This window comes from Mauremys mutica, chromosome 24, assembly GCF_020497125.1.
Source record: "Mauremys mutica isolate MM-2020 ecotype Southern chromosome 24, ASM2049712v1, whole genome shotgun sequence".
In the NCBI taxonomy this organism is placed as follows: domain Eukaryota; kingdom Metazoa; phylum Chordata; order Testudines; family Geoemydidae; genus Mauremys; species Mauremys mutica.
In genome coordinates, this window is record NC_059095.1 from 3485917 (window position 1) to 3511442 (window position 25526).

General features: G+C 60.3%; 1 protein-coding gene across 1 annotated transcript; it reads right to left on the reverse strand.

The window, feature by feature from the left end:
• Positions 1–10254: 10254 nt before the first annotated feature.
• Positions 10255–24972, reverse strand: SLC5A5 (solute carrier family 5 member 5). The gene is made up of 15 exons (XM_044998399.1): positions 24619–24972; positions 21810–21875; positions 21354–21405; positions 20818–20885; positions 20249–20403; positions 19656–19796; positions 17632–17761; positions 16900–16988; positions 16243–16355; positions 15886–15956; positions 14941–15027; positions 14405–14610; positions 13401–13504; positions 12412–12521; positions 10255–11637 (listed from the first exon to the last, which is right to left on the reverse strand). Exons 1-15 carry the CDS (start codon positions 24970–24972, stop codon positions 11422–11424), a joined length of 1962 nt encoding a protein of 653 aa, XP_044854334.1. The 3' UTR covers positions 10255–11421.
• Positions 24973–25526: the final 554 nt, after the last annotated feature.

The window sequence follows — 25526 nt, forward strand, 5'->3', positions numbered from 1 at the left end:
TGGCCGGCCCGAGTGGGAGCCCGGCCCCGGAGCAGGAGGACAACAGGGCGAAGGCGGAGTGGAGGGCGGCTGCGGGCGGCTGCGCCTGGACCTCACAGCCACTGAACCCATCCATTGCTGGGACCAAGAGACGGGCCCCTTCCCCCCCTGGTCTGCCGTGTACCCCCCTTCCCCCACCCTGCTGTTGGTGTCACTAGGCCTGAGTAAACCAAAGTTGTGACTGCAGGCCTGAGTGAACCAGAGGTCTTCCATGCTGTGAACTTTAACCAGCCTAAGATGCTAACAGACAGCAAGCAAAATGTGTAACTGTCAGCTGTCTCAGCTTGCAGATGCAGGAGTTTGAAACAGCAGAAGTGGCGGGGAGGAGGGGGAGAGGGGGGGGGAGGAAAATCTGTATGCGTTTGTGTTGTGAAGGCCAGAGATAAGCTTGCGAATGGGAACTTTTCTAACACGCTGAAATGTAATGTTTAAAGTAACTGCTGTTGGGAAGGGAGGGGTGAGGGGGAAAACCGAACAAAAGGCTTACACAAACAAGGGGGGTATAAATGCTGGGACCCCACCTGCGCGTGGGTGTGCAGGATTTGAGAATGCTTTTCTCCCTGGCACCTTATTTGGGCTCAAATAAACCTGGTTTTGCTTCTCCACCCTGGTGTGTCAATTAGTGCTATGCACACCGGGCAACGAACCCTGCTGTTGCTCCGCCTCAGGCTCTTTGAGCCGGCAACATGCTATTCCGTGCACCCTCCCTTCCCCCACCCTGCTATTCCGTGCACCCCTCCTCCCCCCTGGCTGCCATGTACCCCCCTTCCCCCACCCTGGTATTCCATCTACCCCCCATTCCCCCACCCTGGTATTCCGTGCACCCCTCCTCCCCCGCATCTGCCATGTACCCCCCCCGACCCTGGTATTCCATCTACCCCCCCCATTTCCCCCCAGTCTGCTGTGTACCCCCCTTCCCCCACCCTGGTATTCCATGTACCCGCCCAATTCTCCCCCGGTCTGCCCTGTACCCCCGATATTTCATCACCCCCTTTGCCCCAATCTGCCGTGCACCCCTCTTCCCCCACCCCACCCCCAGTATTCCATGCTCTCCTCTTCTCCCCTCACTCCCAGTCTGCTGTGCACCCCCCCTTTCTCTCATCCCCCTCTGTCTGCCATGCATCCTTCAGGGCGTGGGACAGAAAACTGCCGCCTTTTGGAAAGTGACAAGGACCTAAAAGCCAGAATTGTTGGACGGGCCTGTCTTCTAGTGGGGAGCTGAAGGAGCAGCAACTTGCTAAGGAGCTGAACCAAAGAACCACGCTGCCACGGAAGAGGCACGGCCTCCACGCTGCATCAGTTCTGCTATAACCAAAGAGTGAGCTTCTCCGGGAGAAGAGCAAAAGCAACCTGCCTGCGGGACTCCTGTGCCTGTTCCCTGTGTTATCCCTCTGCTCTTCCATTGCCTCTCTGCTCATCCCATCGACAGCGGGGATGCTGCTAGATGGGCACGGTGGGCCGAGGACACTCCAAATATTAATCCCCCTCTAGGGCTCCTGACACAACCTGACAGCTGTCAGTCCTGCCTGAACCTTCCAGGGGACGTGGCACTGACTCAAAGCGCCCTGGGCAGATGCCTCGGGCTGGGGCTGCGGAGCTATAAAATAACAGCCTAGATGTTCAGCCCCAGGATCTCAGAGCCTGGGCTCCAGCCTGACCTTGAACATCTGCACTGTCATTTTCTAAAGCCCCACGAGCCCGAGTCAGCTCACCTGGGCCAGCTGTGACAGTGCCGCAGGCCTTTTATCGCAGTGTAGACGTCCGCCCAGACAGCCCAGCCGGCTGTCTTCTCAAGCTGGGATTCCCCATTAAAACCCTCTTTTTAAAATGTCAGACTTGTTTGTTAATGGGATGATAAAAGCTGAGTTTTGCACCTTGGTCAGTTTCCTTCCCTTCCCACGCCTCTTTGAGGAACTTTCAAGAGTTGTGAAGATGCAGGTACAGTAGAGCTGGGTAACAGTGATGAGATCAGGTGACTTTTGGGTCCATTTGCTCTCATGTGATCTTAGGAAAGGAAAAAAATACGTCAAGGGTCTGTCGGTCGGTTGGTTCCTGGCTTGACAAGCACCTGTTCGAGCTTTTGCCTCCCACCCCACCGAAAGCAACGTTTTCTTTTGCCCATGTGAAAAGAATCTCTTGATAAACTGCCCTGGTGTCTACCGCATCCCAAACCCAAGGCAGGCTAGGTGTGCAATAATGTGGTTAAACTGTCCTGGGGAGGAGACGCTGGTATGGACATTGAGTGAGAGGAATTATGGGAGCTGATTTCCGTCCCTACCCGTGGAATGTTCGTTCCATCTGTGCACCGAATGGAGGATTGCTCAGATGTCGTGCATCAGCCCAGGCGAAGCCGCGATTGCTGCTCAGCAGCCCTGCTGCGACCTCCCTCCCTATTCTTTCGTATGTCCATGAACCTTGCCTCAGTTTTCTGAATTCTCTGCCACCTGCCCTCCCACTCAGCACTGCTCACTAAGGAGGAGGTGCATGGTTGCTGCTGCCCCTTGGTTAGCAGCAGCAGCGGCATGCACACAGCGCTTTGCGTCATAGACCCTGCTCTACAGTAAGATGGATCAGGGAGAGGAGAGGCTGGGAGGGAAATCGAGTCTCCCTGGCCGGCTGACTGGAGTTGAAGGCAAAAGGCATCAGGCAATGGGTTAGGGTAGAGATGAGCGTGGGGGATAGCCAGACTAGGCAGTCTGAATACAACCAGCCCCGTACAGCTACAGGAGTCTCCCAAACAGCTGTTTATACCGGGTTCCCCTATATGCCCCTGGTTCCTTGAGCCCTTCGTGTCCCCAGCCCTGCCACATTACTGCATCTGGGTGAAATTAAATCAGGCTCTTAACCCCGTGCGGGCTGGAAAAGCAAGGGCTAGGGCTTCTGGTTGAAAAGCGGATTCCACTCACCTGCCCTCTAAGCTGACCTGGAGACTTGACTGGCAGCGGTGGGGAGGTCTCTGGACTCCAGGGACCTTATTCTCCCGGCCTACGGGGGGATGAGAAGCAAATGGGAGATACTCAAGTGGGGCCAGTGCAGGCCCCTGTTTGTCACAGGAAGCACACTGGTCATCCTAGGACCAGAGCTGGGAGCCCGTTGGTGACGCCCAGGGCTGGCTTGCAGAGGGGAAAGGGCCCTGTTTGTCTCTGTGCTAAATGAGCTGCTAAACTGTTCATAACAACAACAACAAACGCCTGCCCCCTTCCTGAATCAGGCCCAGGAGTGACCAGCCTGCCTGACCCCCTTAACCTGCAGCCAAAGGGGTTGGTTCCTCCCCATTCCTGGGGAGGGGAGTGTGCATGTGCCCAGCCTTCCAACCAGCAAGTCCTTTCAGTGCTCAGATTTTCTAGACTAGGGACCGAGGCAGCTTTAAGGGGAAGCTGCGGAGGCACCGGGGCTCCCAAAGCTGCTCTTTGCTTGGTGTTTAACTGGACTGGTTGTATCCACCCCACTCACCCTCGCAGAGGACGTGACCAGGGCAGGGACTTCCATCTCCAAGTCTCTTCTCTCTGGAAGCACTCTGGCTGCGCAGTAACGTTCCCCCCGGGGGTTCCTCAGCACTCCCGGACCACTCTGCCTCTTGAGCCAAAGGAGTAGCTCTGTTAGCTGTAGGGATACAAATCACTAGCTCTAGCAGTAGAGCTCAGGGCGCTTTGGAAAGCAGGCCAGTATGAACCCCATTTTATAGATGGGGAAACAGGCACAGGGCGAGGCAGTGACTTGCCTAAGATAACCCAGCAGGTCAGTGGCAGAGCTGGGAATAGAACCCAGGTGCCCAAAAGGCCAGTCCCATGCTGTACCCACTAGGCAATGCTGCTGTCCCACTAGTAGCAGTAGTAGGCTGTTATCCTCTTTTAGAGCCAGAGGCTTAGTCAGCATCTTCCTCTGCCAGAGGAAGCTCGTTCCAAGCATCTGACATCGACAGGGAATCAAATCTGCAGGTGGGGAAGTGGGGCCGGGGTTGAGAGGAGGTATTCCCGCTGGCTTTGTGACGGAGCAGTGCAGGAGGGGCCTTCGCTCCCTGGGCAGCTTCTGTGGATGGCAGGGTGGGAGCCGCCCGCAAAGAGCCAGCTGGGGAGTTCTGTGCCCCCGGCAACCTTTTCCTCCCCGGCCTCTGTGAGGATCAGCTGACGCACTGGAGCATGAAATGAGATGATCCAAGCAGCTACAACTGGTGTTGGGAGGCCAGCAGGGGGTCATTCAAATTATCCAGCTGGTCTTTGCTACTCAGTAGAGGTGATTTAAGCCTAGGAAGGCTTCTGCGGGGTGGGGGTTAACTTAACACTTGGCCACATAAAATCCACCCAACCCCAGGGAAATCAAACCAGTCCCCTGTGCTCCCCCGTCCCCAGCATTAACACCTAGGAAACCTAATGGAGCTCAGGGCCCCATTGTGTTGGGCGCTGCACTGACACGGTGAGAAACAGGCCCTTCCCTGAAGAGCTCACAGGCTAAACAGACAAAGGAAAGGAGGGGAAACTGAGGCACAGAGCAGGGCAGTGACTTGCCCAAGACCACCCAGCTTGTCCATGGCAGAGCTGGGAGTAGACCCCAGGTCCCCTGACTCCCACTGCCCCAGCCATAGGCACCGGGTTTGTAAATGTTTTGGATGGAGTCAAGCCTGCAATGGGGGTGTAGAACCCCTAAACTTGAGGGTCGGGGGGAAGGGGACAAAGCCCCCCAGGTAGGCATGGCACAACGAAGGGGCAGCCAGGCCAAATTTGAGCAGCATCGTGACTCCATGCACCAGGTCAGACCACCACTCAAATTCAGGGCAGCGGGACAGGTGACCCTGGATCCCTCCTTAGCCCAATTCTGGTTGTGCCCCTGGTGTAAATACCGCAGGGGAGGGGCTGGGCCTGCTTTCCAGAATATTGGTGGGCCCCTGGGCCCCTATAACCCGGTGCTTACAACCCTAGCGGTGGGACCACGCTACCTTCCAGTAACAGAGCCCCCAGTGTCTGTCCTGCTACTGACCACACATCAGTGCCGGAGCCACCTCGGGATATGGTGTGGGTGACGGGCCGGTGGGGGGCTGCGGCCGGCCTGGGCCAGCGACCAAGCAGAACAGAGTTTGAGCGTCGCTGGCGTTGCTGGTGGCCGTTGCGGCACCAGGGGGCGATAAAGGCTGCGTCTCGCCATCCCAGCTCTCCGAAAGGTCCCCGGATGGCTACAGAAACAGAGCAAGAGGAGCCAGGAATACCATAGCGGTCACCGGCCAGACGGGCCCAGTCTCGTCCAGCCTCCTCTGTGGCACAGCCCTTTGCCCAGCCACCCCTCTGTTGAGCCCAGTACCTTGGCACTGCATCGGGACAGCGCCGGCGCCCAGAGGTGTGACAAGCCGACACCCCGAGTGCCGTGCGTATACCAACCCAACTCACCTCGGGTGTGGACAGCGCTGGGTCAGCAGGAGAATTTACCACCTCTTGGGGAGGTGGATTTTCTGCATCGAAGGGAAAATGCCTCGCGCCCGCATAGGTCCAGTTCATGTGTAAACAAGCTCCGAGGCCCCTGCCGTGGCAGGGAACTGACTTGCCCAGACGATCCCTGCAGGTGCCAAACGCTTCCTGCTGCAGAGGAAGGTGAAAACCCTCCAGACAATTCCCTACTGACCCAAAATTCCCCCTCCGCTCCCACCAAAAAAACCCTCTTTGAAATCTGAGGCCATACATGAGTGCCAGGAGGTCACCATCCTCCGTGCTGGCCGTAGCAGGCAATGGCTGGCGCTGCAAAGATGCCACGCAAGTTGGGGTAACTTAGTGGCCTTCGTTCAAAGCAGGCAGAACTGGCAAGGGGGGGCCTTGGGCCAGGCTTGCAATGCACTGTGAGTGTTACGTAGGGAGTTTAAGACGGAGCTAGTGGGTGTGGTAGGGGGCTGCGGGTCAGGGTTGCAGGGCATCAGCAAAGCTGTGTGTGGAAGGAGTCCAGGCGGAGGATAGCAGCAGCTGCAGGTCAGGCTTTTTCTCTCTCTGCTATTAAACCGGGCTGAGCTTTGGTCTATTTGATGTTTTCCCAGAGAGGCAAAGCACAACGGGTGCGCGGGCCGGTTTATTTAATGGAATCATGCGGCAGAAATGTTTGAAAAGCCGCTCGAGCGATCAGCGTGAAAGAGTCACTCGAGAAGCCCAGCTGAGCTCCGTTTGAAGGAGCTGTGCCGGTGCCTGCACTGTGGCTGGAGGGTGCTTTGCAGTCACGGACCCCGTCTCTGGGCAGCTGGGAGGAAAAGGAGCTTGTAGCGGAGTCAGCAGCTCCTCCAGTTTCCTTCCTGCCTTTCCATGGTGGCTGTTTCTCATCAGCCCAGGTGCACTTAGGTGAAAGCATCGCAAGCTCTTAGAGCTAGAGGTGGCCACAAGAAACCGAAGGGGCACTAGCCACAGCCTGACTCCATAGGCTTTCCCCGCCACCTGCCATCTTCCTGGCTTACGTTACAATTCAGTAATAAGCACAAGTCTGCAGAAATCCTAGTTCATTCATCCGGGGCTGTTTTCTGGTGGCTGATTTTTCTGCTTCAGAATCTGCTTTCAGGTTAAAAAAAAAAAGTGTCTCTCTCCAGTTCTTGTGGATGCAAAAAAAACACCTGTTCAGTGTGACCCATATATAACCGATGCAGTGAGATCTGCCTGTCTGTGGCCAGTTTAAAACAGTATCTCTAAGAGGGATGCGGTGTCCCTTTCATGTCAAAAGGGGTGTTTACCCTGAACCCTAGTGACAACACAGTAAATGCCAATGATTTCACCACTGATCAAAGACTGCAAGGCTATGTCTACACTGGCAATTGAATGACAAAACTTGTTTTTCAGAGGTGTTAACCCCCCCACCTGAAAGACAAAAGTTTTGCCACGACAAATGCCAGTGTGAACAGCGCATTGTCGCTCCTGCCGACACCACAAACACTGCTCGTTGGGGGTAGGAGTTTTGTGGGGAGGAGAGCCGAGAAACAGTGGCTACACTGCGTGACTTTTAGCGGCATAGCTGGGGCGACACAGCCACGTCGCTAAAAGCTGTGTAGTGTAGACAGGAAAGGGACAGAGATCTGCACAGGCTGCTGCTCGCACTGTCTCACTCTGATGGCGTGAATGGATGGGCAGGGGTTGTAGGGGGGGCTTTGAAGAGTAACATGGTTTGGATTTAATCTGACTTTGCTCGCTGCTGCCCCCTTGGTGTCAATTTTGCCTTTTAGGGGGCAGAAAATTGTCCAAAATAAATTCATTCCTTTAAAAGAACGTATCTGAACCATTGAATCAATCATGTTTGTTTAAATGTTAAAAAAGGAGAAGTCGAGTCAGGTCGAACACGGGGACGCAAACCAGCTTTGACATTTTTTTTTTTAAAAAGGGAGTTTGTTGTTTCCCAGACAGTTCTAGGATTGACCTCCCTGTCCTTGGAACAGCCCCCGCCTGGGGTCAGGCCATCCTGCAACTGACTGTCCAATGGCCTGGCATACCCCACCGCCCTACAGAGCGAAACCCAGTCGGAGATTACGCAATCCCCAACCCCCTTGTCAGCTCACTTTAAGAACACAGCTCCCAGCGGCACCAGACAATGCACAGGTCCCGATTAGCCCTCTGAACGGCAGATTATCAAGCAGGTAGAATAAAATCACAGATCAGAGCTCCGCATAGATTGAATTCAAATCTTTTAGTTACTTAGCAGGGCTGGACGCCCAGCAGCTGATATTCCCACACTTGCCTCACTTCTCCTTTCACCTGCTGTGATAAGGACAAATGAAGGTGTTGCCACAGGGTGGGTTTTCCCATCTTAAGAAATGCAGGAGCATCTGCGGCAGAGATACGCGAGCGATGGGGCGTGGAGAATCGGGAAGCTGCAGTGCTAACATTATGCAATGATGGAGCTGGCAGCTCTCTCAGATCCAGCAATAACTTACCGGCAGCAGGCGGCTGACGCTTTACGGCAGTGATAGGTCCCCGGGCACTGTTAGCGGAGTCCCATGCTAGAGGCAGAGCTGGAGCGAAGGGGAGAGAAGGGCTGTTCGCATCGTCTCTTGGGCCCGCTCGGTCGCCCCGGGGTCAGCTCTGAGCCAGCGCGGCAGTCGTGTCTGCGGCGTGGCTAGAGAGGCCCTAGAGCTGCCGGGAAGCTGCAAAGGGTCTTGGCCAATGTCCGTTCAACTCAGACACGTCCATGCTCCTGTTGCACTTGTGCACATCGGCACGGTTGGGTTTTCCTTTGCACGAGGGATCAGGGAAACATCCAGCCAAGCAGCTTCACCCACAAACCCGCTCGTTAGCTGCGCTGTGTGACTGGACACCGCCTGGCTTCGGTGACCCGGCGCCCACAACAACCAGCAGGAATCGATAGGCTGAAATGCGTTTCTCCCAACGACCTGCCTGCTGTTGACGAAGGGACCAGCAGGATCGGCTGGAAAGGGCCAGACGAGCAGGATCGTTTAGTCCCAGCTCAGAACTCAGCCGGCTCCAGTTGGTGTTAAACCAAATGCAATACACAGCCACGGGTGGGGGCCTGTGCACGAGGGTGAATTTCCCCCTCTGGGTCTTCTGCCGAGGCCACATCAAAGGCTACGCCTGACGCATGGAGCATATGGACAAGCCTAGCGGGGCAAAGGGCCTTCTGCCAAACCCCAGCTAGTGCTGGCTGTCACTGGAGCCCGTCTGCCCCCCACCACTGAGGGGTGCACGGATGGGTCGCACGTGAGCCCCGAACGGCGCTCCTCCAAGGGAGGGAGCAGCCGGGGCTTTGCCGGCTGAGCCTTCTGCCCACAGCTCTCTGGATTCGTTTCCCCTGGTGCCAGGGCCAGACCCGGCTCCTGCCAGCCCTCCTGGGCCAGATTTACCCCAGCGTAATTCACCCCCTTACACCGCCAGTGAGCGCTGCCCCAGAAAGCAAGAGCCCCAGACGTGCACCGCACCAGGGCTCAGCCCAGCTCTGCTGCCTGGGGGGAAATGCATCGTGAGCTTTGCCAGCAAACCTGGGGCAAAGGGGTGGGGCCTAGCAGGGTGGTACTTATGGGGGGTGGAGCCATAGGATGTGGCACTATGGCCCTTCTATTTCTGAGCTATTCCAGGAAGCAGAAGACAGTGCAGTGGGGTTGCAGCCTATGCCTGGGACCTGGCTTCAGCTCCTTGCTGTGCAAGAGTCTGTGGCTAACTTGCTTCATCTTTGGGCCTCGGTTTCCCCATCTGGCCTGCCTCCCAGGGGCACTGCCAGGACAAACACCCTGAGGATGGCAGAGTGCCCAGATGTTACGTTGAAGGGGGCCCCAGAAGAGCCTTGGCTAGATGGGCAGCCCAGGTGCATGGCTGCAAGTGAGATCAGCCAGCGCCGGCCCCCAGCAAGCCCAGAACTGGGATCTCACCAAGGGGCCTTAATGTGATGTCTCTGCCTCTGCCGGAGCTGCACCCCCCAGGAGGCGCTGGGCTCTCAGCCCCGGCCAGCTGCTAGCTACGAGCCAGGGCGCCTCATGGTGGAACCGCAGCAGAGGGGACACAGAACCAGCGGGGAGGGGACTGGGGCCAGCTGCTGGCTGCTTGAACCTTTTATTGAGCTTTAGCAGCTAGACATGAGTACGGCCCAGGCCAGGCCCAGAGAGGGACCAAACCTGCCGTCTGGAGCCAGGTTTGTCTCGAAAGGGGCTCAGGAAAATCCCGTCCGCACACGAAGACAGAAGCTACAGCAGGGGCTAGAGCAGGTGAGGCCTCGGCGTAGCCAACACACTCGCTCTGGCAAGGTGCGAGTGAGCAGGGCGGGCTGGTAGCTGAGACCCTGAGCTGGGACTCAGGAGATCTAGGTTCATTTCCTTGCTCTGGTGGGTGACCGTGACCTTGGGCCAGTCCCTGCACCTGCCTCAGTTTCCCTAGCTGTAAAATGGGGATAACGATGCTTCCTTCCTCTCGCTTGTAAGCGCCTTGTGGCAGCGGCTGTCTCTCCCCGTGTCAGGGCAGAGCCTGGTGCAAAGGGACCCTGCTGGCTGTTGGGGCCTGAGCCCTGAGCTCTCCTAGCACTTAGGAGCAGGCCTCAGGAGTCAGTCTGTTCAGCCACAAGCCCTTCCCCATAGGGATTCCCTGGGCCCCACTCTGGCTAGAATCAGCATTACCCCCCCTCCTTCCCCCCCCACCCCCCCCCCGTGTACACACACACAGACACACACAGAGAAATTATTTCCTTCACAATCTTTATTGGAGCAAGGTGTTTGCAGTCAACACGTGCTTGTGTGCCCCCGATAAGATAGAGCAGGGCCGATAAGCTATTTCGTGAGCAGGTCCAGACTGTGATGGGTCGATAAAGTACGTCGGGCCCAGAGGAGTTATGCAAGAAGCAGGAGTCTCGCAGCCAGGCCGATACGCTGCCAGAGGGAGCCTGGAGCAAGTCACTCAACTCCAAACACTCCCTAAAAACCCCACGTCGGGCCTGACCGGCGCCGCCTGAGCCTGCCAAGGAGAGAGCTCGGCCCGCAGCCCCAGCTGGAAATCAGGGGATGCAGCCGAATTGCTGGCCTGAGAGGCCAGGGCAGAGTTGCCCCGACCCCATCTGTCCCCCTGAGCTCAGCCGAACCCTGCCCCACACCGGTTAAAATGAGCTGATGTGGTACTTAGTGCCGGGTGGCTTCAGCTGCCGGTTGCTGTCAGAGTGGGGCTGGGGGGCAGAGGCAGGATTTGGATGAGGCCTGGCCTAGCGAGGGTTTATCGGACCCGCAGCGCAGACGATCCCCTGCCAGGTGCAGAGGTGAGGACGCGGGCAGCCTGGGAGAGGGATTCAGAAGGGAGGAGCAGGTGGCGCGGGTCTCCCCCCCTGGTGCCCTTTACATGGCGAGCGCTGCTCAGCACAGGACTCCAGGGTTCTTTCTATGGCCCTTTCTTCAACTTGCCAAGCCCCTTGCCTGCTCCCTGCCTCAGTTTCCCCAGAAACCACCAACCTAAATCCCAGGGCTCCATCTGTCGCTATGTTAGCAGCCAGGAGGGGCTGGGCCGCTCTCGACAAGGCCCTGCTCCGTCACGGCCACGGGGCTCAGCACTAGCCCCTCCGTGCAGCTACTGCCTTCCCAAACCCACGTGGCATTTGCCGGGCTGGCGCCTGCAGCATCCAGGCGACTTCGAGCAGCCGCTTTGCAGTGTCAGCCTCTGCCCGGCCAGTCAGAGCCCCGGGCACCCCTGGAGGGGGACGGTGCAGGGCGGGGGGTGCTGTAACCGCTCACCTGGTTATGCTGAGAATACCCTCCCCCCGAATGTCCTTGCTGGGGGAACGTGGAGGGGGTTGGCCAGCCCAGGGCTGCTCTGTCCTTTGCTCCCTCACTGAGGCGGGCGCTGGATTCGTTCCCCTCACCCCCTGCTGGCTCTGGGGTGAGTCCAGCGCAGCCTCCCCTTTGGGCTGGAGCTCAGCGGCGTCGGCCCAGCCCCACGGCGCTGCCCGGCCCTAGACGTTGGTCTCTCGCAGCAGGTGGCAGCAGCCGGTGTCGACAGGGTGGCAGAGCCAGAGGAACTCCTCGGAGTCGCACTGCGAGGGGGCGCCCGCCTCCGCCTGCTTCGCCAGCAGCGCCCGGTCGGCCTGCTCGCTGCCCGTGAGCCCTGCCAGCAGGAACGTGGAGGAGCTGAACGGCTTCTTCTGCAGAGTGGGGGAGTCCTCCGAGTCCTGCGGGAGGAGAGCGGAGATGAAGGAGGTGGGGCTGACACTGGAAAGCCCCGCCGCCCTTATGTGTCCAGTGTGAGCCTCCTGCCCAGCCGGCCACTGCAGCATCGCCAGCCCTGCCAGCGAACCAGCTGTGCCGTGTGCCACGAGCGACACGGTCAGTGGGGCGGGGAGGTGACCCCACGTCAGCCCCCCAAGCCAGGCAGACCATGCGAAAGCTGCCTCCCATGAAGTGAGCCCTGGGGACACCCGGGCAGAGGCCCTGCAGGACAGGCAGAGGGTCCCTACTGGGGACACCCAACTCCGTTGTCTGGCCAAGGACGCGCTGGCTCCCTGCTTTGCACTGAACTGCGGTTTTGCCCAGAGATGCCCAGGCAGGAGGGGCGGCTCCAGGCACCGGCACACCAAGCGTGTGCTTGGGGCGGCATGCCGCGGGGGGTGCTCAGCCGGTCGCTGGAAGGGCGGCAGGCAGGCAGCCTTCGGTGGCATGCCTGAGGGTCCACTGGTCCCACGGCTCCGGTGGACCTCCCGGTGGAGCCGCGGGACCAGCGGACCCTCCGCAGGCACGCCTGCGGGAGGTCCACCAGAGCCGCGGGACCAGTGACCGGCAGAGCGCCCCCTGTGGCATGTCGCCGTGCTTGAGGCGGCGAAATGTCTAGAGCCACCCCTGGCAGGCAGCCCCAGGCTGCAAACTGGGCTGGCGGAAACTTCTCAGGGAACAGGGACAAAACCTTCCTGCCCTGCCCTGAGCACCAGGCCCCCCCCTGACTCCGTTACCTTGGTCAGACTGTCCTCAAAGGGGGTTTTCCTGCCCTCTGGCAAAGACGTCTCCTTGATAATGTCCCACCAGAGCACTCTCCGGGGCATCTGGCTCCTCTTGGTTGGCCCTACCGAAAAACAATGAAAAACCAGATTGGCAAAGTCCCTGTCTAATGACAACTCTGGCTAAACAAAACACCATGGAACAGGGCAGAGCAGTGGCTGTGCCAGTCCTTCGCCACCTCCGACACCCTCCAGCCCTGGCGGACACTGAATCACCTCCTGATGAGGCCAGGGAGCATTCTCCCCATGTCACGGATGGGGAAACTGAGGCACGGAGACCCCCGGCTTGCCCAAGGTCACACACCGGGTCCATGACAGAGCTGGGAATGAAACCCAGGAGTCCTGACTCCCTCTCCCAAAGTTTAATCTCAAGAGTATCCTCCCTCCCCCAGTGGAGGCCTGCGGTCAGTTCGCTGTCCTGGGCCCTCCACGCTCTGGTAATCTCCAGGAGAAGCTCGTTTGACCCTCTCCATGCATGGGGGTTGGGTCCAGGCGCGGCAGTGACGGGACACAGATCCCATCCTTCGTAGCTGCCGACGGCGACCAAGTTGCTGCTGTCTGAGTGCTGGCTGCTGGGCTTCGGGACATGCATTGGGGGGGGCTCAGCCCAGCTCCCCGTGGACACGTGTCCGTGGTACTGTCACTCGCTGGCAGGCTTGGCAGAGAGGCCAGCGGTTGAACTGGCCACCGCCACTGGATTATCCGGTTACCGCGAGAGGTCACGGCTGGGGCAGCCCGTGGGGGAAGCCTGCCCCTTCGCCGCCCCTGAGCTGTGGGCTCGTCTGGCCCTTTGCACCAGTGCCACATTCTCACTAGAGCAACCACATCTGCCTCTCTCTCTCCTGCCCTCCACCCAGTCTCAAGCTCCATGGGATGCCAGGGGCCAACCCAACACATGGCACCCCTGCCCGTTGGCTGGGCTGGCACCTCGCAGCTGGCATTACCTGTCAGGTAACTTATCAGCACCCCCACCACCACGGTGGACAGCGTCCCCAAAGCCCCATAGTAGAGGTAGGACATGGCGTAGAAGTCATCGGCAATGGCCGGCCTGCGAAGGAAGGGACATGGTAGTAAAGCAGAGGAAAGGACGTCGCGATTGGCTAAAGAAAACCATGACCCAATACATCTAGGTTAGTCAAGGGAGGTTCTATTCCTGGGGGTCACCACGGCTGAGAATTGTTCACCCCCTGTGATATCGGTTGCCCTGCCTTCCCTCAGCCCACCGGCCTGGCTCAGCCCCCTGTGCCTCTGGGCTCGTAGAAGGGAACGTCTTCGGGACAGGGCTGAGCCTCGCACTGCACCCAACATGCCGGAGGTCTGCAGGTCCGACCACGCCATCAGTGCGAAATACAAATAGTGCCGATGACAGAGGTGCCCATCTGATGAGGTCGGGGCTTTGCAGGAGGAGAAATCAGCGTCGCATACTTTGTTGGTTTATTTATCCGATCTACCCCAGTCCTGGAGCAGAGCCATCACAGACGGCACGCAGCTGAGCCCCTCTGCCAGAGCTCTCCGCCCATGCACCACTGCCCCGCTTCAGGGAGCACCTCTGTCCCCAGACCCGACTCCCGTCGGAGAGATTCAGGCAGGCAGCAAGTTCCCCTGCTGTTTGCAACAGCTCCCCTCACAGAAGCTCCATTGTGAAACTAACGGCCACACGGGAGGTCTTCAGAACACGGCTGGAGGCTGATGTCGGCTCGCAAGCTCAGGAAAGGACCCGTGAGACTAGCAGCGCCACCCAGTGACCACCCGCCGCCACCACCATTCGAACCCTGGCGGACAATGGGTCTGAACCGAACCCTCAGCTCGGCGCACCTCCAGGCTCTGGGAGAGTCCAGACCCACAGCCTGGCCCTCATCTCTTTCCTTGGACAGCCTCCGCCCCAGGCAGTTCCCTCAGCCCTGGGAATATTCAGCCTGGGATCCAGCCCCCTCATTCCTGGCCTCACCTCTCCAGGGGTGCAGAGACATTCCGCGGAGGCAGGGGTCCCAGGACGATGGTGCTGTTGATCCCCTCGGTAGCGTTGTAGAGCGGGCACAGGTCTCCGTAGTAGGGCAGCACACCCATGATGTCCTCGCTGGGTGGGTAGATAGTGCCCCCCACGGCCACCCAGAAGGAGAGGACAAAACCAGCCCCCAAGCCTGCAAAAACCCCCTAGAAGCAGAAAAGAAACGAGGATTCAGCCAGGGCCTGGGCAATAGACACCCCCCCACACACGGCTGTTGGGCATCTCCACGCACACAGCTGGGTGCCTGCTCCTAGGGCCAGCATCTTCGGTGTCTCTCGGGAGCAACCTGAGACAGCCACAGGCAGCTGGCATCGAAGAAGGCAGCCGGCAGCCCACACCTCACCTACAGCCCATCGATGCCCCTGATCTCCCACTCCCTTAGCTGCAGAGTCAGAGCCAATCTGAGCACCAGCTTCCCACTTCCGATGCACCGCAGCAGCCTCCGTTCCCCCCCTGGTCCACCGGCAGGGACTTACGACTGTGTTGCAGGCGGGTATGAACATCCCAAGGATGAAGGCTCCAAGCAGAGGGCCACTAATCACTCCCATGACGGTGAAGGAACCCTGGAGAGATGGAGATGGGGTGGGGGTCAGCCAGGATCTGGACGGGGTTTGGCACTCAGGGTCCCGGGAGGAGAGCAAGTCAAGACTTTCCCATCTCCGCTTTTATTTTTACATGAAAAATAGCGTTTTTGACAAAGGGGAGTTTTCGGGAGAGAATTCCCATTTTCATGGAAACCCAGGAGTGGTTTTCCCCTCTCCCTCTCCCCTCCGCCCCCAACATCACAAACTAAAAGTTGGGTTTTGTGGAAATTTGCATCTTCTGTTAAGAAAAGAGGGAAGGGCCAGGTGGGCTTTGACCAGCTCCCATCAGGAGGGTCTGGCCAGGAGCCACAGGTCTGTCCTGCCTTAAAAACCTCGTGCACTTGAAAGAGGGGACTTGAGTTTCAGCTTGATCCGTCTCCAGGCTGTGTCGCTGCAACCCAACAGCTGCTGTGGGATCCTGCGCTGAGAGGCACCTGTGAGCCACGATCCCAAACTCCAGCGTGTTGGCACCAATATCTGCATCATCGGTGCCCACGCAACCCCCAAGTTTTCCCAAATGCTTTGGGAAGCTTCTAGTTTTGGAAGCCCAGTGGGAGACGTCCGGCGCTTGCTTTTCAGAGGCTCCGTTGACTTCGGCTGGAGCGGTTGATGCTCCGCGGGAGATGGGGTGCAGCAGGACCAGAGGGCTAGGGGGATGGGCGAAGGGCACAGAGCCCTTGGCTGGTAGACCCCTATGTCATTGCCACCCCGACTCGCGTGAAAGGGGGACCCAGGGCAGCGCATGTTGGACGGGGCCAGGAACAAAGCCTGCGAGTATCGAACCAGACCCCCGGAGCGCGGCCCCATCCGGCGGGCGGGGGGGGGGGGGGAGCTTACCTGCAGCACTCCGCCTCCCAGCAGTGAAGACAAGGCAGCCACCGTGATGCACGAGGTGCCGTAGATTAACGCTGCAGAATGGAGAAAAAAAAACAGCCTCAGGCTGGGGAAGCAGCCGCATCAGACCCACTCCCTGCAGGGGGCTGAGGAATCGGGGGGGCGGACGGACAGGGAGCAGCTTGGGGATGGGGAGCTGGTCGCCTTGATGTGTCCCCCCCTTTAGCCATGGAGCCCGAAGCAGCCAGGGTGAGATGCACCCCTGGGCTGCGGGCCCGGGCAGCCGAACGTTGCCGCTGCCCCGTCGCCATGCAGCCAAATGCAAGGATCCCTCCCGCCCCCCTCCAGCCCCGCACTTACAGAGTCCCTTGGAGATGAGGGTGAGTTTCCGCGGCGACAGGGAGGGCATGTTGGGCTTGACCAGGTCTTCCACGGTGACGGCTGCCATGGCGTTGATGCTGGTGGACGCGGTGCTGGGGAGAGAGGGCGGGAGCAGAGGAGAGTCATGCACGCCGGGCCCACGGGATTGTCATCCTCCCGTCTCCCAGGCTAGGTGGGACTGGGCCAGGGGGATATTTGGATGGGAGACTAACAGGGAGGTGACGTAGAGGGTGCGCTCCCCTCTGGGTGGGTGCTCGTGCCCCAGCACGCTGCTAGGGGGCGCTGTGCCACAGGGAGCTGGGTGGGTGGCTCGGTAAAGGGCACATCCCCCTGGCCCGGGAGCCAGTGCTGACCGCCCATGCCACTTGCCCCACAGTCCTATCCAGCCCCAGTGCCGGCGACCCCAGTCTTCACCCGGAACTGCCCCGTTAGCTGCAGCTGGGCCCAGCGACTTTCCTCCTCCCTGGTTGTGGGGGGTTTAAAGAGCTGACGAGCTCCACCCCAGAGCCAGCGCCGAGCCGTGGAATAACAAAGGGGAGTGGGGCGGGGGGGGGGATAGGTGGGTCCCCAAACGGAGCCCAGGGCTGCAGCCACTGTTGCGATGCTTTGCTGGGGGAGTTGGGCTCTGCCCCTTACCTGAGGGTCCCGCTGTACGCGCAAGCCAGGAAGAGACCGGGCACGCCCGGGTACTTCTCGAAGATATCCAGGACCATGTAGGGCATGTACTGCAGGGAGGAGACGGCCACGTTACAGAGGAGCCAGAGGCAGGGAGGAGGGGGCAGCTCCCAGGGGAGTGACAATAAACCCCCTCCTCTAAGGTGGGCTGGGGAAAGGACCCCACTCCTCCCACTCGCTGCCTCCTCCTCAGAAAGCAGCTTAAACCCGTCGAACAGGACACGGAGAAGGTGATGCCCCAGAGAGGCGGGTTAACAGCACAATACCGAGTGCCGGGCATGGCACCTTCCATCCCAGGGCTTGGGAGCACTTTGCAAAGCATCAGCCCTGCTTTATAGATAGGGAAACTGAGGCACGGAAAGGCGAAGGGACCCACCCCGGATCAAGCCAAGACTAGAACCCAAGTGTCCTGATTCCTAGTCCCACGCTCCAACCACTAGGTAATAGTCCCCTCCCAGAACTGGGGAAAGAACCCAGGTGTCCTGCTTGCCAGGCCCATGCTCTGCCCACATCCTCTAAAGAATCAACGATCCACCAGCGGGCTCGTCAAGCTCCCTCATTTTGGCCTCTTGCCTTGATCTCCTCCACCTGGTCATTAACAGGGCAGTTCCCCCCGGCTGCTCAAACAGCCCTCGGTTCACTAGAGCAGGGCTCCCCTGCAGCGGGGACGGAGGCCAGCCGGGCCGTGGGTACCTGGTCGGGGGCAGAGATGTAGCCGGCCAGGAGGGGATCGCAGTCCCTGTAGAGCACAAACATCACAAGGCCACAGCCCACCGCGCTGGAGACGATGAAGAAGAGGCCCACTTGGTTGACCAGCAGAGCACTGCGAACACACGGGCAGCAGAGATCACAACCGGGCCAGAGCCAACACCACGCAGTGACGTCCGGCCAGGAGCCGGGCCGGGGCAGCCCCACCGTTGTGCTGCGTCAGCAGCCCCAGTTCATCCCCCCCGCTGCGGCAGAGGCAGGGCAAGCTTCCCACGCCCTCAGGCTGGGAGGGAGGTGCCTCATTCCCATGGGACTTGGGTGCCTAACTCCCAGAGGGTCCGTCGTAGGGCCCTGCTCGCCCTGACCCAGCCAGGGCACTAGAGCCAACACGGCCAGACAGAGCCTGGTGCTTTGGGGGGCTGCCTGCTTTGCGACGCCCCAGGCCTGATCGGCAGGCGAGCAGCCAGAGCCAGTGGGTGCCCCAGGGGCTCAGCACGTCTGGAGGTCAGGGCCTGGGCACAGCAGGTCGGGCCTGTATCCGGCCTCGCCCTCCTCAGCACAGGGCCCCGCTTGCTCTCCCAGAACGTGCCCCAGCTCGAGGGCGGGATCCCGGCCTCCAAGCAGAGCCCCTCGGCTGCCCCACACTGCGCAGAGTGATCCCAGAGGGCCTGGCCCCCAGCCCGGGGGGCTCACCGCGAGATCCCCTCTAACACAGGGCCCAGCTGCAGGGACCGGGAGGAAGCCAGGGGCTGGGGCTCGCTTTGCAGAGAACAATGGTCTCCTGTCACCTGGCGCCTGCTTCCCCCAGACCTGCGCTAGCTACTTGTAGCCTTCCAGGCGCGGGATTCATTGGTGGCTTCCTGCCACTGGCCTGGTCCCTGGGAGCCCCGGGATGGGACAGAGCTACCTGGGGAACACGCGTCCTAACTGTCTGCAGAACAAACCAGAGCTGCAGCGTCACAATTACTCAGCAAAAGCCAGTTCCGCTGCCTGGCAGAGCCACACCCGGCCTGGCTCCCTGTGCAGCATCTCTGTGCTAACCCTAACCCTAACCCTTGAGCCAGGAACGATCCTCCGGCTGGGCAAATCCCCTCTTGGCTTCCACATGAGTCCTGGTGAGCTCGGACACTTTCCTCTCCGCAATCCCCCACAACCGCCCACTCAGAGCCTGACAAAGCTCCAGGGAAGGCTTCCTCTCCCCCCAACCCCCCGCCCCACACCATGCAAACCTCAGCCCTGGCAGCACCTCTCCTCCACCTCCTTTCCCCAGCACCCAAGTGGCTCCTCACTAAGCCCCACCCCAAGCCAGCAAGTCCCCATGGTCACAGTTCATCCTTTACTGCAATGGCCTGGGGAACTCACTGCCACAAGATATCGCTGCAGCCAAGAGCTTTAATCTCTGCTGGTTTTCTGCCCCTACACGAAACGAGGTTCTTAGAACACCGATAAGTACGTGCGGGTTGGTCCCAGCGCTGGCATGGCCAGCCGGGTGGGGCAGCGAAAGTCTCCCCTGGCCATTATCAGAGCACTGGAGGAGGCCAGGGTGGGTTATCGGTGGCTTGTGTCTATAGACTCACACAGGAGGAGGGGGAAGGCGCGTAAGGCTGCGTGGCAGCTGCCATGTTGATATTAGAGATACCGGCGTCGGGGCAGATAGCAGCCTGCATGAGCCAGGAAACCCCAGCTGCATTGCCCCAGCACAGTGGTGGATCAGGAGGGACGAGGGCACCTTCTTCCCACCTGCACCCTGGGCTTCCTGTGCCAGCCAGGAGGCAACCGCACAGGGAAGTGCTGGAGGCTGCAGGGTTATGATCCACGTGCAGTTTTACATGGCAACACTGGATCATAACTCTGCAGCCTCCAGCACTGGCCACAGCCGCCATGAGGTGACTCAAACAGGGTCCCCCTTCCTCCACCCTCTGTGCCGAGTTCCCCAGCCACCAGGCTCTCGCTTCCCTTGGAAGTTAAACCCTGCCTCAGTTTCCCTTCCCTAGGCAACGGGGACTCACAGTTTTGCCTCATTCTCCGTCTTGCAGGCCACGTAGCGCTGGACCTGGGCCTGGTTCACGCCGTACATGGAGAGCCACACCATGGTGCCCCCAAAGGTGAAGGTCCAGAAGGTGTAGCGGCTCCGGGGGTCTGGGTCGAAGCTGCGGGCGAGACACAGACTGAGCCCGTCATACAGGGGGGGAGTCTCCCAACCCAGACTATTTACCCAGCTCCATAAGGGTGTGAGGTTGGGGGGGTGAGGGGCCCAGGCTACCACCTTGGCAATTCCACCTCCCACCCCAGTCCCGCTGGGACATCCCAGGGTCATGGGCTGGCATTTCGGTGCTGTCATGGTACAACGAACGTCCGGGAACATCCCGTGTGGGACACAGACTGCCAGCCCGGAGAATGGAAACCGTCTGGGAGAAGCCCTGGGGCAGACAGCAGCCCTGCTCAGTGACACCCCACTGTAGCCAGCCTGGGGCTGGGAGCCAGGACTCCTGGGTTCTCTTCCCAGCCCTGGGAGGGGAGTGGGACCTGGAGGTAGGGGTCGGAGTGTCCCAGAGTTAGTGGGTTTCTGGTGGGAAAGACCCCCGCTGGGAAAGGCACGTACTCAGCCAGGTTGACCCTGGAGTGGTTGGACGCGATCTCCAGGGCGGCGCTGGGGCCACCCACCAGCAGCGTCCCCTGGATCAAGATGGCGATGAATCCAGAGAGCATCACCAACACCTGGAACACATCTGTCCAGATGACGGCCTTCATCCCACCCTGCAGAGGGAGCAGAGGAGGGTCAGCGCCCTGGGCAGCCAGGACCAAAGTGACTTCACAGCCCCCAGGGGCCAGAGCCTGGGCTGGAGCAAATCCGCACGGATCCACTGACGTCAGTGAAGCGACACTGATTTACCCTGGCTGCGGCCCTGGCCCCAAGGGTTAGCTTGTCCCAGCCAGGGTAGGGACATGGCCCAGCGAGCTAACATTCCCCTCCTGTCCGCGCTGGTTTGACCTGCCAGCAGGCTGCGGAAGGGACCCGCAGGGCACAGGAGGGAGCCCCGTTGCTGGAGCCTTTGCATCGGACACCCCAGGTGAGCCCCACCCCGCTCGTCTCGGTGATCTCTGCTGGAAGCAGTCGAGCAGCTGGAGGGCACGTGCCAGCAGCGGGGAGGGGGGGGCGCTGGTACTCACTATGGTGGTGTAGAAGGTGCAGATGGCTCCAGTGGAGAGAAGAGACGCCCAGATATCCAGCCCGGTCACTAAGCCAAAGAAGCAGCCAGTCAGCGAAGGGGAGACCTTCCCTGACCCAGCCGTGCGGCCCGCAGGGAGACGGGCCCGGCACAGAACTCCCGATCTCCCCCCACCCGAAACGTCAGAGCCCGGCTCAGCTCCCGGCCCGAAGTCTGCAGCCGGCCAGGCAGCGGTGGGCTGTGATGGTGCTCATGGGACGGCTCCTCAGCTGGTGTCAATCAGCATCACCCAGCGGCCATAGCTCCACGGGAGTCAGTGGGGCCAGCGGGAACGGGGCGCTGGGAGGACAAAGCCGCTGCAGCCGCAGCACAGGCAATAGAGGAAGGGTCTCGACTGTAAGCTGCTGGGGCAGGACCCAGAGGGCAGCGCCCGGCGCGATGGGAACAGAAACACTAAGGAACAGCGGCCAGGCCCCTTTCCAGGTGCCGCTCCCGGGGACCCTGAGACGGGGAAGCCCGCGGGGGCCTGGGACGTACCTTGGTTGAGGATCAGCGCAGGGGCGTAGATGACGATCCCTGTGTACAGCATCTGCAGGCGGAACAAACAGCGACCCAACCCCACCGTCAGCACAGGGCCCGCCAAGCCCCTGGCAGCAAGAGCTGGGGCGGGGAGTCAGACAATGGGGACCGGGTCTGGAGGAGGTGCAGCTCGGCTCTCACGCTGTTCACGTGGGCACCCCCCCGACAGAGGCACCTGGCGGGACACGACCTGCCCCATGGCGTTAGAGTGAGGCTCCGGTTCCCCGCTCTGTGCTCTACCCACTAGGCCATGCTGCGGAGCGGCTCCTTTAGCTCAGACCCCGCAGAGGTGTCGGCTCAGACCCCCCCCCCCCCGCCTGCCCACGTGGAATCACTGTGCTGAGCCCGCTCTGCCTGTGTGGCCCCCGTCCCCAGACATGCCACTCGGCCCCAGCCAGACCCCGGACTACGCACCGTGGCAATGACGTACTGGATGGTCCCGCACAGACGAACCTTCCTGCTGAATCTCAGCTCCAGGTACTGCAAGAGAGAACGGGGGGGGGGGGTGAAATACGAGGGTGGGGGCTGCTGATCTCTTTGCTCAGCTCCTCCACGGGACGGGGCTCAGTGAGCCAGCACATCTCAGGGCCTCGTGCCCGCGGGGACAGGCGCCTCCAGGCTGCTGAGGGTCGTGGACGAGTCCGGTTCCTCGGGGGAGTCGATCTAGCCCGTTTCCTTCCTTTGCGGTGGTTTGTCTCAGCCTGTCGGTGCAGCCCCCCCTCCCCCAACACCTTGCACAGGTGCAGAATTGCAAACCCCTTTGCTCCTTGCGGAGCAGGTCCCCCCCCCCCGATTTACAGCAGTGCTGCGGTTGGAGGGTAACAACGTCAGACGAGCAGAGTTCAAACCACAGCTCTGACCCCTCCGATTAGATTAGCACAGGGGCTCCAGTACACAGACCCGGCGCCCTGGGGCTTGGCTGCCCAAGGGCGCCGTGGGTTCACCAGCCGGGGGCGGGGGGATAGAGAGGGGGACCCCTGGAGCTCTGGGGAGCAGCCGCCTTTCCACCGCCACCCAGCGAATGGGCCTCGGAGCAGAAATGGGCGTGAATAGGGAGAGAACGTCCCTGAGCAGAGCCGGTCCGGGCACCGTGGCTAAAGGCAAGAAGTGGGATTCAGGCTCCCGGATCCCATTCGTTTTCCTGGTAATCGGGGATCCAAATTCCTTAGCTGTTCCGTGGAGGACGCCCCGGGGCAGGCAGCACTGCAGTCCCAAGACTAGAACTAGGGGGCTGCCCGCTCCCCCCACCCTGCCCTTAATGCATTTCCCCTCACAGCTCCCCAGCAAGGCAGGGATGTGACATCAGCCTCATTGGCCAGAGGGGAAACTGAGGCATCAGGAGAGGAAGGGGGTCTGGGGCAGAGCCAGGAACTCCCAGATCTCCCCCGACAGCATCTGAACCACAAGGCCTCCTTCCAGCAACCCCCCCACCCCTCAAGAAATAGCATAGGAGCTGGCAGAGACCACAGAGACCGCTGCCCCTCGCAGGAGGCTCCGGCGCTCCGCCTCGCGCGTCACTGCATGGCTCGCTAATGCCCCCTCTCCCGGGACGTGCTGTTAACACCACTCAGTGACGCAGCTAACACACGTCCCGGCACACGCTCCAGGAATCCACGCCAGGGCTTCAGAAGAGGCACTTGGCCAGCAGGGCCTGTGATACTGGGGACGGGGCCTTTAAGGGCTGAGCTTCCCAGACAGAGTCTGCGCATGGCGCGGGAAAGCTTTGGTTGTTATGCTCAGCCAGTGGGAACCAGCCACAGAATAAAGCCCCCGGAGCACTGAGCGACCGCTGAGCCCCCCAGGGCTGCCTCCGCCAGGGTGGTCAGGCAGCCAGGCAGCTCCCCAAAGCCTGTGGTGCCTGCAGACTGGGTGTGGAGAGCCCAGGGTATGAGAGAGGCTCATTCACAGGCTGGCGCCGGCCTTCGAGACTTGTCGGGAGGTGGTGAAGGGATGAAGCCCTCTGAGGCTCCCCCAAGAACGGCGCAGGCAGCGTGCGGCCAGGCAGGCCGCACAGAACTGGAGTGGGACGAAGTCCCAGCCCCGAGCACCCCCCAGACTCGGGAACAGTCAGAGTCAGCCTCAGGGGCTTGGGCTGGTTCCCAGAATGCTTTGCAGCTCCCAGCGGCCCAGCCACTCATGGTTGTTTTCATTTCTCCGCCCTCAGGTTTAGCTCCAGGGCAGCTCTGGCTGAGTTTGTGCGTCGGTGCCAACAACTCAGGCGTCCCGGGAGCTTTCACCCTCTGGGGCCGCGCCCGCTTGCCCACAGGCTGCGCAGTTACCGGAGCCCTTTCTGGTTTGGCACCAGGGTGCCACGTTCTTCCTGGATGGGGGAACCTCTGCCGGGATCCGAGCGCCCCAAAGCTGACACAGTTTGGCTCTGGGGCTCTGATTCGGGACCCTCCCCATCCGCTCCCCCAGACTGGAGCCGGAGGTCGAGGGGAACAAGTCACGTAGCTAGAGACGGGCGGCCAGAGAGCTCCAGGCTCCGGGGAAGTGGTGCTCTGCCCCCACCCAGCTCTGGCAGGCGGTCAGCGCCCCCGCCTCCTTGCCCAGCCCTTTGAGGGAGCAGGCGCCGCCTGAGTTCAGGCGGGGAGGCTCCCTTGCAGGTCCCGGCAGCTGCACTCCCCGGAAGGCCAGTGAGGAGCCCTGGAGTTAGTCAGGGATAATAGCAGGGCCAGGAATCCAGGCAGCTGCTCTCCGGGGCCAGGCCCTCGGCACTCACAGACACCAGACTCCTAGTCCCCTGTTCTAGCCACATCCACCCCCGAGCTGCCTCCCAGGCTGAAAGAGGAGAGGGGAAATACTGGGATCCCAGGGGGGCACCCCCCACCCCCTACCCCCGGCGCCCTGAGATCTGGGGACAGTGGATTTATCAGCTCCTATTATCCATGGGGTTTGCGGTGATAAGACTCTGCATGGCCAGCAGAGAGCAGGCCATGCCTGAACTTTCCCATCAGCAACCAGGAGAACGTGGTCAGCAGAGCCAGAGGGCTGGGCTAGCAGGGGGCTGCGGGTCGGGACTGAGGGGCACCACCAGAGCTGTGTTCCTGTGTAGGGGAAGGTTGCCCAGCTCCTGCTGCCCCATAAATGCCCCTCGCCAATCCTAGCAGCCCCTCAAATTCACGAGCACTGAGTACGACCCTGAACAAACCCACCCCCAGCGAAGCTCCCCGGACACCTGGCTGCCCAGGCCTCTCTCCTGCCTCCCGCCAGGCACCCGTACCTCGTAGGTGCTGGTGAGCCCCAGGCGGTAGAAGACGGGCAGGAAGAGGTAGGCGGTCAGCAGGGTGTTGAGCAGCTGCCCCAGGCACATCCACAGGAACTTCATGCCGTAGCGGTAGGCCTCCGCGGGCACCCCCAGCACCTGGATGGCCGACATGAAGCTGGCAGAGAGCGAGAGCCCCACAGGCACGGCCGACATCTGGCGCCCCCCGGTGAAGAAGTCGTCGCTGGTCTTCTGCCCGCCTTTGGAGAGGGCATAGAAAAGCCCGATCCCCGTGGAGATCAGGAGCATCAGACCAAAGACTCCGTAGTCCCAGAGGTTGAACGTTAGCATCTCCGGCATGAAAACCTCCATGCTGCCCACCTGGGACATCGGTCCAGCTGCTATCCGAGCAACGCCCCCGGCCTCAGGCACGCACAGACCTCGGCCCCACAATATTCCCCCCGCAAGCAAATCAGCTGGTAGCAGCCTGCAACGGGGCCCTGTGCCGTAACTCACTGGCCCGACACAGCCACCCAAGAGCTCCGCTAGCAAAGCAGGGGCAGTTTGGAACGCGCCTAGATAGGGCCAGACAGACAGACAGACAATCGCAGATAGAGACACACAGATAGGCAGCAAAAGGCTGTAAAAAACCCTGCAATTAACCACGGGAATTTCACCGTGGGAGAGAGGAACAAATAATAATGATTTAAACTAACAAAAACAGCAAATTGTGTATGAAAATCAAAGTCTTTCAGAAACTGAAATTCTCAGTTTGAATGCAGGACGCAGAGAAGTCTCTACACACAGTGTCCGCACCAGCAGGGGACAAATATTTTTTAAACAAACAAAAACCTCGGACCTGGATCCTTTCTGAAAAATCAAAATATTTTACAAACTGAAACAGCCGAGAACTTCAGTATTTTAAA